Here is a 14,128-nt window from a genome sequence, read left to right on the forward strand (position 1 = left end):
CCTATGTTATGAATAAAGCTCATTAACCTTATGGCTATATATAAAGATATATGGTATATCTTTGTTAACATGTTTTCTCTGATTAATCATATTATTTGTAGCTGAATTCTAATGGCTATCCTTCTTTACACACATACAAACTGAATGCTCTGTTTTCTCTTTAAAGTTGTTGTATCACTTGATAAGTAGTATCTTACAATGAAAGCAACCCATTTTGGGGCTCTATAATACATTACTTTCTGTCCTTCATTAGTACTTGCAGTTTAAAAGACAAGGAAATCTAAGTTCTAGTTCTGCTTCGCTTCTTCAACAGCTATAAGAAGTTAACAAGCCATCTAGATGCTCAGGGAAAATATTTTCTCATTAAAGAATGAGGGAATTGAATCAGGTACAGAGATACTATTAGCAACAGAGGTTGGATTATCTTGTATTTCTCTTACTTTACAGTTTTGTGAACATTCCTTTGATGATCAAAACAATAGTGGAATATTACAAGAAGATAGTATTAACCCCACTTAGTCCATAAACAGACCCTGCAGTTTAGAGAGGTTAAGTGTGACTTGCTGAGAGTCACAAATCTAGTACACAAGACGTAACTAGTAACTATGATAAACTGGATATCTTTTCAATGGACCACAAAGCCTACAAAGCAGAAAAGAATATGTAAAAGAAAAATCTGTCTAAAGAGCTAGAAAAAGGACAGCAACTTAAATGTTTGTAGCCAGGTATACCTCTTAAATAGGTGCGATGTACAGTACCATCTTCTTGTTGCCAGTCTGGGACACAGGGCGATTTATCTGATAACACACACCACTCAAGTACATATCTGTTTACAGATTCATTTGGAGCAGTCCATTCTACCCAAAGCACATTATCTTTGGGAAATGCTTTAAGATCCGTTATGGGGTGAGTAGCTTTAAAACAAAGTTTGAATACTGATATGACAAATGAACATTAAAAATTTGATATTCCAGTATTTTACATTCATTTCCATAACCATGTGATCTATCTTGCTATCACGTTTTTGTAGCATATAATATTAACATGTATTTACATGAATAAAAGCACTTTATTATAATTTACATGTAAAGTAAATAGTCAACTTATTTTGGAACTTAAATTCTTCCTTTCCCAAAGTTCTTCAAGTGTTTTGTGTACGTAAGTTGCAATGTTTTTCTTCTTTGAAAGCTACAGATAAAGCTATAGAAAAACAGTATATTTAAGTCATATACATATAAAGTTCCTAAAACCTTAAAAATATATTTAAAAAAAGATAAATAATCAGAAAATGCTTAAATGAATTAAGTAGCTTACTGCAAAGTTTAAGTAAGCCACAAAATGATGGACCAGGTTTGGCTGCTGACCGACTTCTAAAAATATGATCACTGTTGATACTGAGGAGACAGTCTTAGAATACTTACATTTTTTTACAGGAGCCCTGTCCATACCTAACTACCCTTTCCCATTCATAAGTCAGCCTCCATCTCAGGGACACAAACCTTGAAAGTCCCAGGCAGGGATAGTTAAAACAGATGCATCTGATTTGCCAACCAGATTTCTTGCTGTCAGAGTTGCTATGTAGCGATCATTTGTGAGGTTTACTGTCAGTTTTGTGTCGTTAACTGTGTAATTTTGTAAACGTGATTTCCATCTTGTGAGAGTCACTTCATAATCCAAGATTTTTCCATTGGCTTCAAAAGGAGGCAATGTCTATAATAAAATAATTTATTTTAAAAATGTATTTCATAAATCTTGAATAAAGTTAATCAGTTTTTCTTCATGTTCACAAATTCTGCTATTATGTCAAATCTCTGAATATTTAATTGGAAGGGACTGGCAACCTTACTTTGAACTCACTACTGAAGTAAAACTACTACACACTGAATGAAGACTGACTTCAAAAAGCATGACGTCAACTACGAGGGAAAGCACCATTCTGTTAGCCTTTCGTTCTCTACACAATTCTGCACTGTGGCTATGCTGGCCTAAATTATTTTATGTCTTGAGTATTTTTCTTTCTACCTTATTTTAGTATGATCCACTCATGAACATTTATGGAGTGCACAACAACTTTATTTCCTATTACCAGCATATACTTTGATTGCCCAAAACATTGATTAATTATTTTCTATGAGGCACTGAGGAAAGTTTGGTAAAAAACAAGGCTGCTAGGACTTCCCTGGTGGTGCAGTGGTTAAGAATCCGCTTGCCAATGCAGGGGACACGGGTTTGAGCCCTTGTCCGGGAAAGATCCCACATGTTGTGGAGCAACTAAGCCCATGCGCCACAACTACTGAGCCCACGTGCCACAATTACTGAAGCCCGTGCACCTGGAGCCTGTGTTCTGCAACAAGAGAAGCCACCGCAATGAAAAGCCCACGCACCACAACAAAGAGTAGCTCCCGCTCACCGCCACTAGAGAAAAGCCTGTGCACAGCAACGAAGACCCAATGCAGCCAAAAATAAATAAATTTATAAAAAAAAAAACACAAGGCCCCTCTTCTCATAGAACTTTCACGGAACTATGCTGAAATATCTATGAGGTATCACCTGTAGTTTAGGAACCTGACTTTTTTATAGTATATATAAAGCTTTGTGTTTCTATTTATTAAAAATAGTTATCAAATAGATATCAAAAATTAAGCTCCACTCATAACACCATATAAAATATATTTATATGAGATAAAAGGATATAAATAGGCAATTTTTTTTACCTTCCATATGAGTTGTACAGATCTACAGCCATGAGTATGAGATGGCTCTATCTTATACCAGAAGCTTGGTGCCTTGGATGGTCCTAAGGAGATGACATAAACTTTTTATTATAACAATAAAATAAAATCCTAGAAGTTATTCTCTTACTTTGTTCTTAATATTCTTGCCCTCCAATCATACGGTGTCTCTAACTCTTTCTTTATACCAGCCTTTTCCCACCCCAGCATGATATGCCTGGGTCTTCCTTTAGTCAGGGTGATAGCTTGATGATTTAGATTACATTGAAACTCTTTTGTAATCTTAAAATGTTAAAGGTACAAATATATCCTAAGCAATAACCAAAGATGTATCACTATTTCTTATTGCTAAAAATCAAACTGAAAAATCATATTTAAATACATGCTTAAAACCCCTAAATGCACACATTTAAGAATAGAAGACAAAATTAATGGAGTTAAATGTAGTATAAGTTTACTACTTTATGTTGGATGAGTCAATGTAATGGGATATTACAAAAATGAATTCACAGGATTGTTGTAATAATCACCAACCATGTGAAAAAGCACTTTACAAAACATCAAATGCTGATAATTAGGTTTTAAAAATTCAAAATTTGTATCAATATAATTGCAAAATATGGTATTCAACAGAATAAAAAAGGATCTGAATGAAATCTAAGCAGTGATGTGCTGATCATGAAGAGGTAATTACAGGTGACAAAACAGAGAAAAGAGGAAAGGCAGACCAGGAAGGCTGGGGAAAAAGCTGCTGGTACAGGAGTTCAAATAGATATATACATGAGTACAGTGCAGCACCCCGAAAGAATAAAGAACATGAAGTTATAAAGGAAATTTTACGGGCTGGAAATGGTTCCTAATACAAAGAGGACCTAGAAGCTTCTTTCACTAATTTGAAGAAAAGCATCATCCAATGGTTCATAACTTTTTGGACACCAGATATCTCTTTGATTTGACAAGGTTATGTACCATAGCTCCAGAAAATTCACACAAGTACTAACCACAATATTTTGTCAACATTTTGAAGTAGTTCAAGAACTCCCCCAAACTGACCCAAGTACTTTTAAAGGCCCTAAGAATATCAGTTTAAGAATTCCTGACCAAGACAAAGGGATCTGATCGAGGATTCCCAAACCAGCAATAGTAGGATTACTTTCTTTCCTGGCATTTATCAAAATGAGAGAAAATTCTTGGTGGAGAAAGGTACTTTACTTTTCTGACTTTGACATTCTCAATTCATGTAACTCTCATGAAACCTCTGGAAGAGCTCCATGGAAGTGAAGGGATACAGGTGGTAGGGAAGATTTTAAAGCCATGGATGCTGCCACTGACACCTAAAGAGGGTGACCATGATAGGAAAATGTTCCGAAAAAAAGATAAAAAAACAACAAAAAAAACTATATGCCATAGGATTATTTCTTGATGGCTACGGAAGAAATTAACATTAGCTGCTTTGGGCAAGGAATTTTATTTTACATTGTGTATCCTTCTATGCCTTTTGGATTCTACACTATATACACTGTATTATCAGGAGAAAGAAAGGGAAAATGAAAATAAATCAACCAACCAAAATGCCAGGATGCTTCTCCAGGGGCTTATTAAGTACTGATAAAAAAAAAAAAAGAATAAAAACTATAGTACAAGTATCTTTTTGATAGTGAGGGTCTAAAGCACATTTTGCTAGATAGTGTGATTTTTAACGATTCAGGATATGATTCTAGTTAGAGATATTTCTGGACTCCTCTCCTTTAATAAAATGTTCTGCATTTACAAACCGTTAAGTTAATGGTTTTCTCATGGTATCTAAGACACTATTCCATAATTTTCTTTAATTAGGTATCAAAAAGATTTGTACTATCAATAATTTATATTAGATTTTATACTTGATATCCTTTAAAAAGTGTAAAATATCAGTTTGAATAAAATGATCACAAAATAAGAAGCAATGAGATCTATATTATTAAAACCAGACATAATTTATAGTCAGAATTCCAATGCTTTTTTCTTCATATACTTATTTACTTACTATCTTCATATGTGATCCCACTCGCTTCTTCACTCCAGTCACTCCAAAATCCTTTACCATCTTCCTTCATACAACGAATCCTAAACACATATTCTGTAAAAGGTTTAAGGTCCTGGACAGTGAATGAAGATCGGGTAGATGCTGTATCTTCAGGAGGAATCTGAAAACAAAGCAAATCGACCAAAAAAAAAACCCAAAGGTATTTATTATAGGTCTTCTAAACTGCCTAAGATTTTAAAAGCTAATTAATGAAATAAGACTAGTAACTAATGAAAGAAGACTAATTTGACTCAAGCTCTGGAGAGAAATAAATGCAAGTGAATAAGCAGTCAAAATCAGTAAAGTTAATAGGTTTGGGAAATACAGAAACATCTATTACTAAACCTTTCGTCCTCTCTTTTCTTTATTTCTTTCTTCTATGCTCTTATAACACTCGGGGTCTCAGCAGGAAAAAGATGGAAATTCCAGTTAGAATTTAATTCAAGGAGGGTTTACTATAGGAAGTATGGGCAGAGTGTCGGGAAACCTTAGATAGTATAGGCAGTACTCTGGGGATTCTAGGTGCTACCACCTTTAGACCCAAAGGGATGAGGGGCGGTACCAGAACCTGGAAGAACAGGGACACAAAGGGTTAACTTGAGAGGAGCAGTGACCTCAGGTTGAGACAGGAAAGCTCCAGGGAGGAAGCAGGGAAAATAAATATGCTCATCTCACTTTTCTCTCTCCTCTCTCTTGTCAGGACCCCTCCTCCCATTAGCTAGGAACTCACTAGGAAACTAGAGAGAACCAACAGATAAAATCCATACAGGTCAGCATCTCAAGACAAAGAGTAGGGTGGAGAAGGGTAGAGTGTAGATCTAGATAGGCAAAAGGAAGATATCCAGCCCAATTAAGAAAAACAAAAGCTATCTTTGTAGATAAACTTGGTTTTCAGGAAATAAAGACACAGATAAATAACAGGTTTTTTCTACCACTCTGAGATTTCAACATTGAATACCAAATAGGTGTCGAGTCTTTTTTGTACCAATGAATTAAGATTCTATGATATTAAAAAATATTTTGAAGGACTTCTGGTATGTATCCTCTCCGTACAATCCTCACGTACAACATGAAGCATTAATCCATTTTGGTTTGTTGCTTTTTCTGATTGTATTCTGAGCCCTTTAGATAAGTGGAATGCAGGACAGCAGTAGGAAGGTCATGGGCTCAATTCCCTTCTAAGCTCATTATTGCAACCAGAGAAACAAAGCAAAAGCATTCTGTTAGTGATAAATGGAGTTACAACAAAGAATAGTATGGGGAGCTCAATGCTATGATGATAGCCTTTTGAAAAGCTCCAAGTACTTCTTTTGCTGATAGCATCATCTTTGGGTACACTGTCCTTTTCCTTTTCGGTCTTACAATCCCTTCCTCATGGGTTAGCAAACTTTCTATAAAGGGCTAGATTGTAAACATTTTAGGCTGTGGGCCAGATGGTCTCTGTTGCAACTACTCAACTCTTTCTATGTAGCACAAAAACTGTCAGAGACCATATGTAAACAAATGTGTGTGGCTGTGTTCCAAGAAAACTTTATTTACAAAAACAGATGACAGGCTGAATTTGGCCAGCAGATGTCGTTTGCTAACTCCTGCTCTACCTTATCTGCATAATCTCTTCATTTTTACTCCTCTACTTAATCTACTTCCTGTTATTTGTGGTCCTTTCACCTCTTGTCAAAAATGCTATTCCCTATCATCCTGCATCACTTCCACATTTCACTTAAAAGCTACTGTACTGAGCAAAACTGTATTTTCTATCTGGATGTCTTCCTGTTGGTCCTTGCTTGAGATACAGGTCTAGAAGAGGTGTCAAGCAAAATACTTCACATAACCAGAAACTTAAGACATTCAGAAAATGATTGGGATTTTTAGGTTAGTGGGTTGCAAGAAAGACTATTTGAATAAACAGTAACTTTCAATTTACCTGGTTCCAAGTTGAGGCATCTCTGGTCCTATATTGAATGTTATATTTCAGTCTTATAAAACTCTTAATACTTGAGTTGATCCATGTCAATTTTAAAATACTAGACAGTTCCTCTGAGTTGCTGACTGATAAATTATGTGGTGGATTGGGCTTCACTGAAGAATAAAATAGATCCAATAGATTATAACTTCTTATACAAAGTCAAATATACTCCTTATATTTTATTTCACAGTATTCTTTTATTCTCACCAAATGAAATAATTTCTCTAAAAGCAATGCTATGCCATACTATTATAATGGAAAGGAAAGGCTCCTAAAGAAACTCTAGTTTTTTTCCTTGTCAGCTTATTACGTTTGTTAATCTTTTCAGGTTCCGATATTAAAAGATAGTTAAGTATTTATGATATATGAAATTAAAAAAAAAAATAAAAATGGAACATGTATATTATGATTACAATGCTATAAAATGTTTGATATTTGGACAAATACCAGAAGATAATAGTCAAAGTGAAAACAGCTGTGAGTGTGTTGGATTATGGATATTTTTCTTTTTCCAAATTATTTTTAATGTTGCTGATAAAGTGAATTTGTAAAAGTCACTAAGATAATAAAATAAATGCTTATTTCTACGTTAATTAAACTTAAAACTAATTTATAAACCACTGTGTATTCTAATAAATTCTCAAATTTAGGTTTACAACTACCTTTATCTACAGGATCAAAATTGATATGATCTGAGGTAACCTTCCCAAGAGCATTCTCTGCTTCTACCCAGACTTCAATGTTGACAAAATACACAGGAGAATAATCAACAGTGCATGAGGTGCGGGTGTCACGTTTTGCTTTACAATCATCAAACTTCTCTGTTGCCCTAAATACAAAAATGGTAGAATCAGTCATTAAAAATAGATTTGAAAAAATTAGAGTGAAAAAGGTTACTTGAAAAGAGTTTGATGAGACCCAGATTATTATAGCTTAGAATAAAAAAGTTAATTCCAATAAGTTTAGAATAAACTGTTGAACACTAAAAACAAAATTTGTTAAAAGTTCACCTGTTTTTCTTTAAAACTGAGTTTGATCTATATCTTAAAACACAAAATTATTTTCAAAATTTTACTCCGAAAATATCACATTTAGAACGTTATGCTCTATCCCCATTGAAATTATTCATTTCCTGTGATATTAGTACTGTTTCTTTCCTCTCCTGAAACAGAATCTTTACTGTACCAGCAATGTCTTTCTTTAAGCACAGTATGCTTTTTCAAAGCACAGTATGCTTTTTCAAAGCACAGTATGCTAGGAGGTGATAGGGTAGGGATAAGAATTTCTATCACCCCAGAAAATTCCTTCAATCCCTTTCCAGTCAAACCCTGGCAACCACTTTCTGATTTCTATCACCACAGAAAATTTCAAGTGATGTGACTATATTTACTCACATATGTTTAAATTATTATCAATTAAGAATATTTATATATATACTTGATATTTTTTAAAATAGAAGGATAAATCAAAACCAAACCAAAACAGGTAACTTCTAGAGCAGCGGTCCCCAACCTTTCTGGCACCAGGGACCAGTTTCGTGGAAGACAATTTTTCCACAAACCGGGGGTGGGGGGGGGGGTGGTTTCAGGATGACTCAAGCACATTACGTTTATTGTGCACTTTATTTCTATTATTATTACATTTATAATGAAATAATTATACAACTGGAGCCCTGAGCTTATTTTCACTTGCCACTCACTGACAGGGTTTTGATATGAGTCTGCAAGCAACTGATTTATTATGGTCTCTGTGCAGGCAAACCTCTCTGCTAATGATAATCTGTATTTGCAGCCACTCCCCAGTGCTAGCATCACCGCCTCAGCTCCACCTCAGATCATCAGGCATTAGATTCTCATAAGGAGCTCACAACCTAGATCCCTCACATGTGCAGTTCACAGTAGGATTTGCGCTCCTATGAGAATCTAATTCTGCCGCTCATCTGACAGGAGGCGGAGCTCAGGCAGTAATGCGAGTGAAGGGGAGCAGCTGTAAATACAGATGAAGCTTCGCTCGCTTGCCTGCTGCTCACCTCCTGCTGTGCGGCCCGGATCCTAACAGGCCACAGACCCCGTCCGTGGCCTGGGGGTTGGGGACCCCTGCTCTAGAGGGAGGGAGGGAGGACATAAGGTAAAGGACACAGGGAACAGAGACCTCTGTGAACACATCTTGTCTTAGAAATTTGTGTGGGTTAATTTATTATTTTACACAATGAAGAAAATTCTTAAAAACCGAAAGCAAAATGAAACATGAATTCTTGTATTGAGTTGGTGGTGTAACATACAGAAAGGAACTATTTCAAGTAACTCTAAAAGAGTAACTTAATTATGTCCTTAGTGAGAGAAAAAACAATCTTAAAATTCTTTTTAGTAATCACATTGTTGGTGCTAATATTGGAATTGTTACTCTGTAGCTGTTTTGTTTACTGTGGAATAAAGCAAATGAATAATTATGTTGGTGTTGCTGGGAACTAAGGTTTTCAGCATAGAAGAAAGGTGATGTAGATGTTAGATAGATGAATTAAGTAAAAACCTATAGTCTGGATTTTTAAATTGGAAACACCAGTATGAGTTCATGATGTATTTTATCTGAAAAACATTCTTAGCTCTTTCCACTGAAAAAGCCTAGAAACAACAACCCAGTAGCAATGAGATTCCCAACACCCAGACTGTAGTCTCTAAATAGTACTTCACACTAACTGGAACCACGACTACTTAGGAAATGGTTGATATTAAGATGAACCTGGAACATCATGTCACTTCAGAAATCAGGAAGCTATCAAAGACTAATGAAGCTGTGTCAAAAGGATGAGCCAATTTGAAAAGTTCCCACTAACCAAAGATGGGACGATTTAAGTTTAAGAAGAATAATAACTGTAATGGATTAAAACACATCAAATATGTTTAAATATGAATCCATAATGAGGAGAAAAACCCCTTTGGAGGATGGTACGGAACCAACTTATAAAACTGGTTAATAAAGGGAAAATATTAACACCATTTTGCTTCTCTTATATGAACTGTACCTCAGGGTAACTAATAGTTGATGGAGAAAAGCTTTCTTTAAGTATTTCGGGTGAAAAAAAAAAAAGAAGAAAATGATAGAATACCATTATTTTGTACCTCATATATAAATAATGATCACTGATGAATGCTCAAACCTTTAAGTGAAAAACTAACGGGAAACAACATGGTTAAATTTCAAAACCATTCTGCTGAGTCATTAATTCTTTCACAAAAAGAGCACATACTTTATGATTCCATTTATATGACATTCTGGAACAGGCAAAAAGTCTATAGGGAAGAAATGAGACAAGTAGTCGCCTTGTGGAATGTGGTGAAATAGGGTGGTGGTTGGGATTGACTGGGAAGGGGCATGAGGGTGTAATAGTAATGTTCTATATCTTGATAGGGGTTTAAGTTACACAGATGTATATGCGCTAGTCAAAACTCACTGAATAATAAACTTAAGATATGTAAGTATATCTTGAGAGAAAAACAAATTTTCTTTTTTCTTTTTTGGCCACACCATGCAGCTTGCAGGATCTTAGTTCCCTGACCAGGGATCGAACCTGCGCCCCCTGCAGTGGAAGCACGGAGTCTAACCGCTGGACTGCCAGGGAAATCCCAAGAGATACTGATACATAAATTTTACCTAAAAACAAAAACGTTCCTGTTTTTGTAAACATCTAGTTAATTAATCTAATTAATGGTGTAAATGCTGACATGATTAAGGGTGAAGTATATAAATGTCTGTAACTCACTTTGAAATGCATTAAAAAAAGAGATTGGTAGATGGAGACAAGGATGCACAGATAAACAGGTATGTAATAAAGCAAATACGGTAAAATGTTAATTGTAGAATCTAGGTAATGAGTATGTATAAACGTTCACTGTAAAATTCTTTCAACTTTTCTTTATGTTTGAAAAAAAACTAATGGGGAATTTTATAATACCCGAAACCATTGCTTAAACTTAGCATAAGAAAAACAAATATTACGTGGTTGTTCCTAATGGAAGTACACATCACTCCTATGAATTATTTTTGAAATAAAAAAGAAAAAGAAATTAAACCCAAATCTGATTAAGAGTCTAGATCTAATGGCAAGTTTTAGGAAATAAAGGGACAGAGGAATGTATTAAATAATGTGTAACCATTATTTTAACAACTGAATTGCAAAGAGAAAGGAGAGAGAGAGGTGGAAACTATGGCTAAGAGAGACAAGCCATATGAATTGGCAATATATGGTGATTATTTACATCTTGAACAAATGTAAAAATACATACATATATCTATGAGACAACCAGGCAAATCTGAACACTGATTAAAAATGTGACAATATGAAAGTATTTTCAATTTCATTTGGGTATGTCGTCATGTTTTTAAAAAAAGTGTCCTTATCTTTTAGATAGATGTACTAAAATATTTATGAATATGACGATATGATGTCTAGATTCTCTTTAGAACGATCTGGGGCGGGGTATATATAAAATAAGACTGGTCATGAGCGGATCATTATTGAAGCTGGATGATGAGCACATGAGGATTTCTTATACAATTCTTTCTACTTTCATGTTTCAGATGTTCTAAAATAAAAAGTTAAATAAAATGTTTAAAACTTTGCATTTAGTATTACTACTTGACAAAATAAAAATTCTAGCACCAAAGGCTAACTTAATAAATTCAATGCATAACAAATTTAAAATAACTTGCCATTCAGATTTTAAAGTGTAGTTTGTTTCCAGGTGCGTTTCCCTTCCAGGATCCCACTGACACATCATTTTCTTTCCTTCGTTCACAATGCAACTCAAATTTTTAGGTTTTTCTGGAGGCACTAAAAGGGAGAAATTAGCAATTTTCAAAAAGCTTTATATTCACAAATAACATGCAATTTATATACTACTCTAGACATTTAAAACAACCTAAATTAGATAGAAAAAAACAAACCCAAGAAAAAAGGACATAATGAAAGACTGGTGACTAAAAAATTAATCTCTTTTCTATTTAAATTCAAATCTTTTAGATAGTAACATACATTTTCTATCATAATTATCATTAATAGGTATGTTTCAAATTAATTTTCTACACAAAATCAACTTTCATTTATAGCTGGATAGCATTATCAACTGACTTCTCCATTAAATGTATTTTAAAATAATATTTGAATGTTAGGAAGAGGCAATTAAATAGAAGCAAAAATGATTCATTTATATTTCTCTCCCTACTGCCTTCCCAAACTCTGCTGGAGGAAAAGCAAATGCCAAAATTACAGTTTTAGGTGATCCACAAATTTGGTATCCATTCTTGGATCATGCTAAGTTTACTTATTTGCCTCAACACGGAAGAAGGACTCTCTCCAGTATTTATTCACCTTCTTCAGGTAGTTGCTTTACACTGCATTTTCTCAGCAACTAAAGGAAACTGAAACTTACTATGAATACAGTCACAGATTTCAATTCAACATTTTTTGGGAGTGTCTAATGTCAAAATAATTTTCCAGAAAACTGACAGATACTTGGCTTTCAGGAAAAATATAAAACTTGTGTTACTCTTTAGGTTTTTTGTACATTTGTAATGCAAATGCAGTTCTACTTCTAAGCTCATTGAAAAAAAAAATGTCCAAAACTCACAGAGCTGACAGTTTCTGCATTTCATAAAGACCAATAGACAACAGACATTAAAGTTGTAATTCAACAGTAATGACAAAGTCTGAAATAAGAAAAAAGTAAAACACTTACGGCCTGAAATTATTCTGATTCCATAAACATTCTGATCAATCTGTCCAAATGTACGAATGTTGCAAGTGAGTTGAATATTTAATAAAGATATATCTGTAAACGTGACACTAGATGCTGTTCTGTTTATGACAGTATATTGTTCAAAAGGAACAATAACATGGTTTGTTTTCCAGAAAATGTAATTAGCATTCACATGAAAATAATCCATACATTTTTCCTTTAGCACACAAACTGCTGTGAAATTAGAACCAAGTTGTACAACTGAAGATTCAGGGTGGATATGACCACATGGATCTAGAAGTTCTCCTGAAAAGGAACAATAACAGAAAATATAAAAATGGACTGAATTTTTCTGGTACAAAATGATATTCTGTATCAATGCAGTTCCTCAATCTTCATTAAAATATCTCTAAAGACACAAAAAAAGAAGAAACTGTGAAAACTATGAAACAATATGATCAGAATTTAATGTCTAAATTTGTAAAGAAATATATAAATTTTATATGGCAGATGGAGCTGGATTTTAAAAAAAAACACCTATGCAAGCTTCAGCCCTTTTTATAATATTTTAACTTTGTTTAGGAAACAGTTTGCCTGCAGCATGATTCATATTTGCTCTGCCCCCAATCCTGTTCCTTGATTCAGACCCAGCGTCTAAATTAGACTCTCCAGAAGACAGGCAGTGGTCTCTGCTCTTCGCCAGTCCTGAATTCCTTTGGAGGCGCGAATGGGGGCATGGAAAGATAGTCTACATTGTTCATATATCAAAATCAGACAAAAAGGAAAGAGCAAGGAAAGACTAGAATAAGATGGCCAAATACATTGGTTTTCACAATAAGTATATGGCATAAAATCTCATATTAAAAAACAAAAAATCAAATTGTATAAAAAAATAAAATACAACCATATGCTTCACCTATCACCTACTCCATGTTGATGACATCTAAACCCCTGTCTCTCTGGCTCTAACTTCCTCAGTTTTCAATGGCTTATAAGACATCCACCTGAGATATTCTGTAAGTACTTTAAAATGAACATGTCTAAAGCTATATGCTTCATAGTCCCTTCCAAATTTATTCTTTCTTATTCTTATTCTCTACCTCTGCTAACAACACCACTCCCATCCAGCCATCTAGGCAGGATAACCTTGTAGTCCCCTCTCTCTAATTAGCCTCCTCCCCTGAGTCTTCTGTATTCTTAGTATGTATATCAACCTCTTCTCATCAACCCTATTTTGGCTGCTGGTGCTTAGGCCATCATATTATACCACAGTCTGACCTCCTTCTAGTTTATCTTACATACAGTTGCCAGAGTTACTGTTCAAAAATGAATATGCCATTTCCCTATTTTAAATTATTTAATGGCTATCTATTACGATCAAAATAAAATTCTCAAATATTTGGCATGATTCTATTCTCTTTCTCTATTCTCACTGTCTAGAAACTTAAGGCAGCTTTCTCTGGTGAATCCCATTTACCAATGGGATTTGAAGTTCTGAGCTTCAATTTCTTCACTTGGAAAATGAAGTTAATAATGGCTATCTTTTTTTTTTTAATTTATTTTTATTTATTTATTTATTTTTAACATCTTTATTGGAGTATAATTGCTTTACAATGGTGTGTTAGTTTCT

The 14,128-nt window shown here is 34.3% G+C and overlaps 1 protein-coding gene across 1 annotated transcript in view; it reads right to left on the minus strand.

Moving 5' to 3' along the window:
- The window catches only part of IL6ST (interleukin 6 cytokine family signal transducer), a 49,709-nt gene that overhangs the window by 16,194 nt on the left and 19,387 nt on the right, over nt 1-14,128 (minus strand). The window contains exons 4-11 of the mRNA XM_068535351.1: nt 12,499-12,804; nt 11,474-11,594; nt 7,426-7,592; nt 6,722-6,876; nt 4,759-4,918; nt 2,715-2,797; nt 1,500-1,710; nt 732-914 (exon numbers count right to left, since the gene is read on the minus strand). Coding sequence (XP_068391452.1) covers nt 732-914; nt 1,500-1,710; nt 2,715-2,797; nt 4,759-4,918; nt 6,722-6,876; nt 7,426-7,592; nt 11,474-11,594; nt 12,499-12,804 — 1,386 coding nt within the window. The remainder of the gene's footprint in view (nt 1-731; nt 915-1,499; nt 1,711-2,714; nt 2,798-4,758; nt 4,919-6,721; nt 6,877-7,425; nt 7,593-11,473; nt 11,595-12,498; nt 12,805-14,128) is intronic.

This window comes from Eschrichtius robustus, chromosome 2 (genome assembly GCF_028021215.1).
Source record: "Eschrichtius robustus isolate mEscRob2 chromosome 2, mEscRob2.pri, whole genome shotgun sequence".
Taxonomy (NCBI): domain Eukaryota; kingdom Metazoa; phylum Chordata; class Mammalia; order Artiodactyla; family Eschrichtiidae; genus Eschrichtius; species Eschrichtius robustus.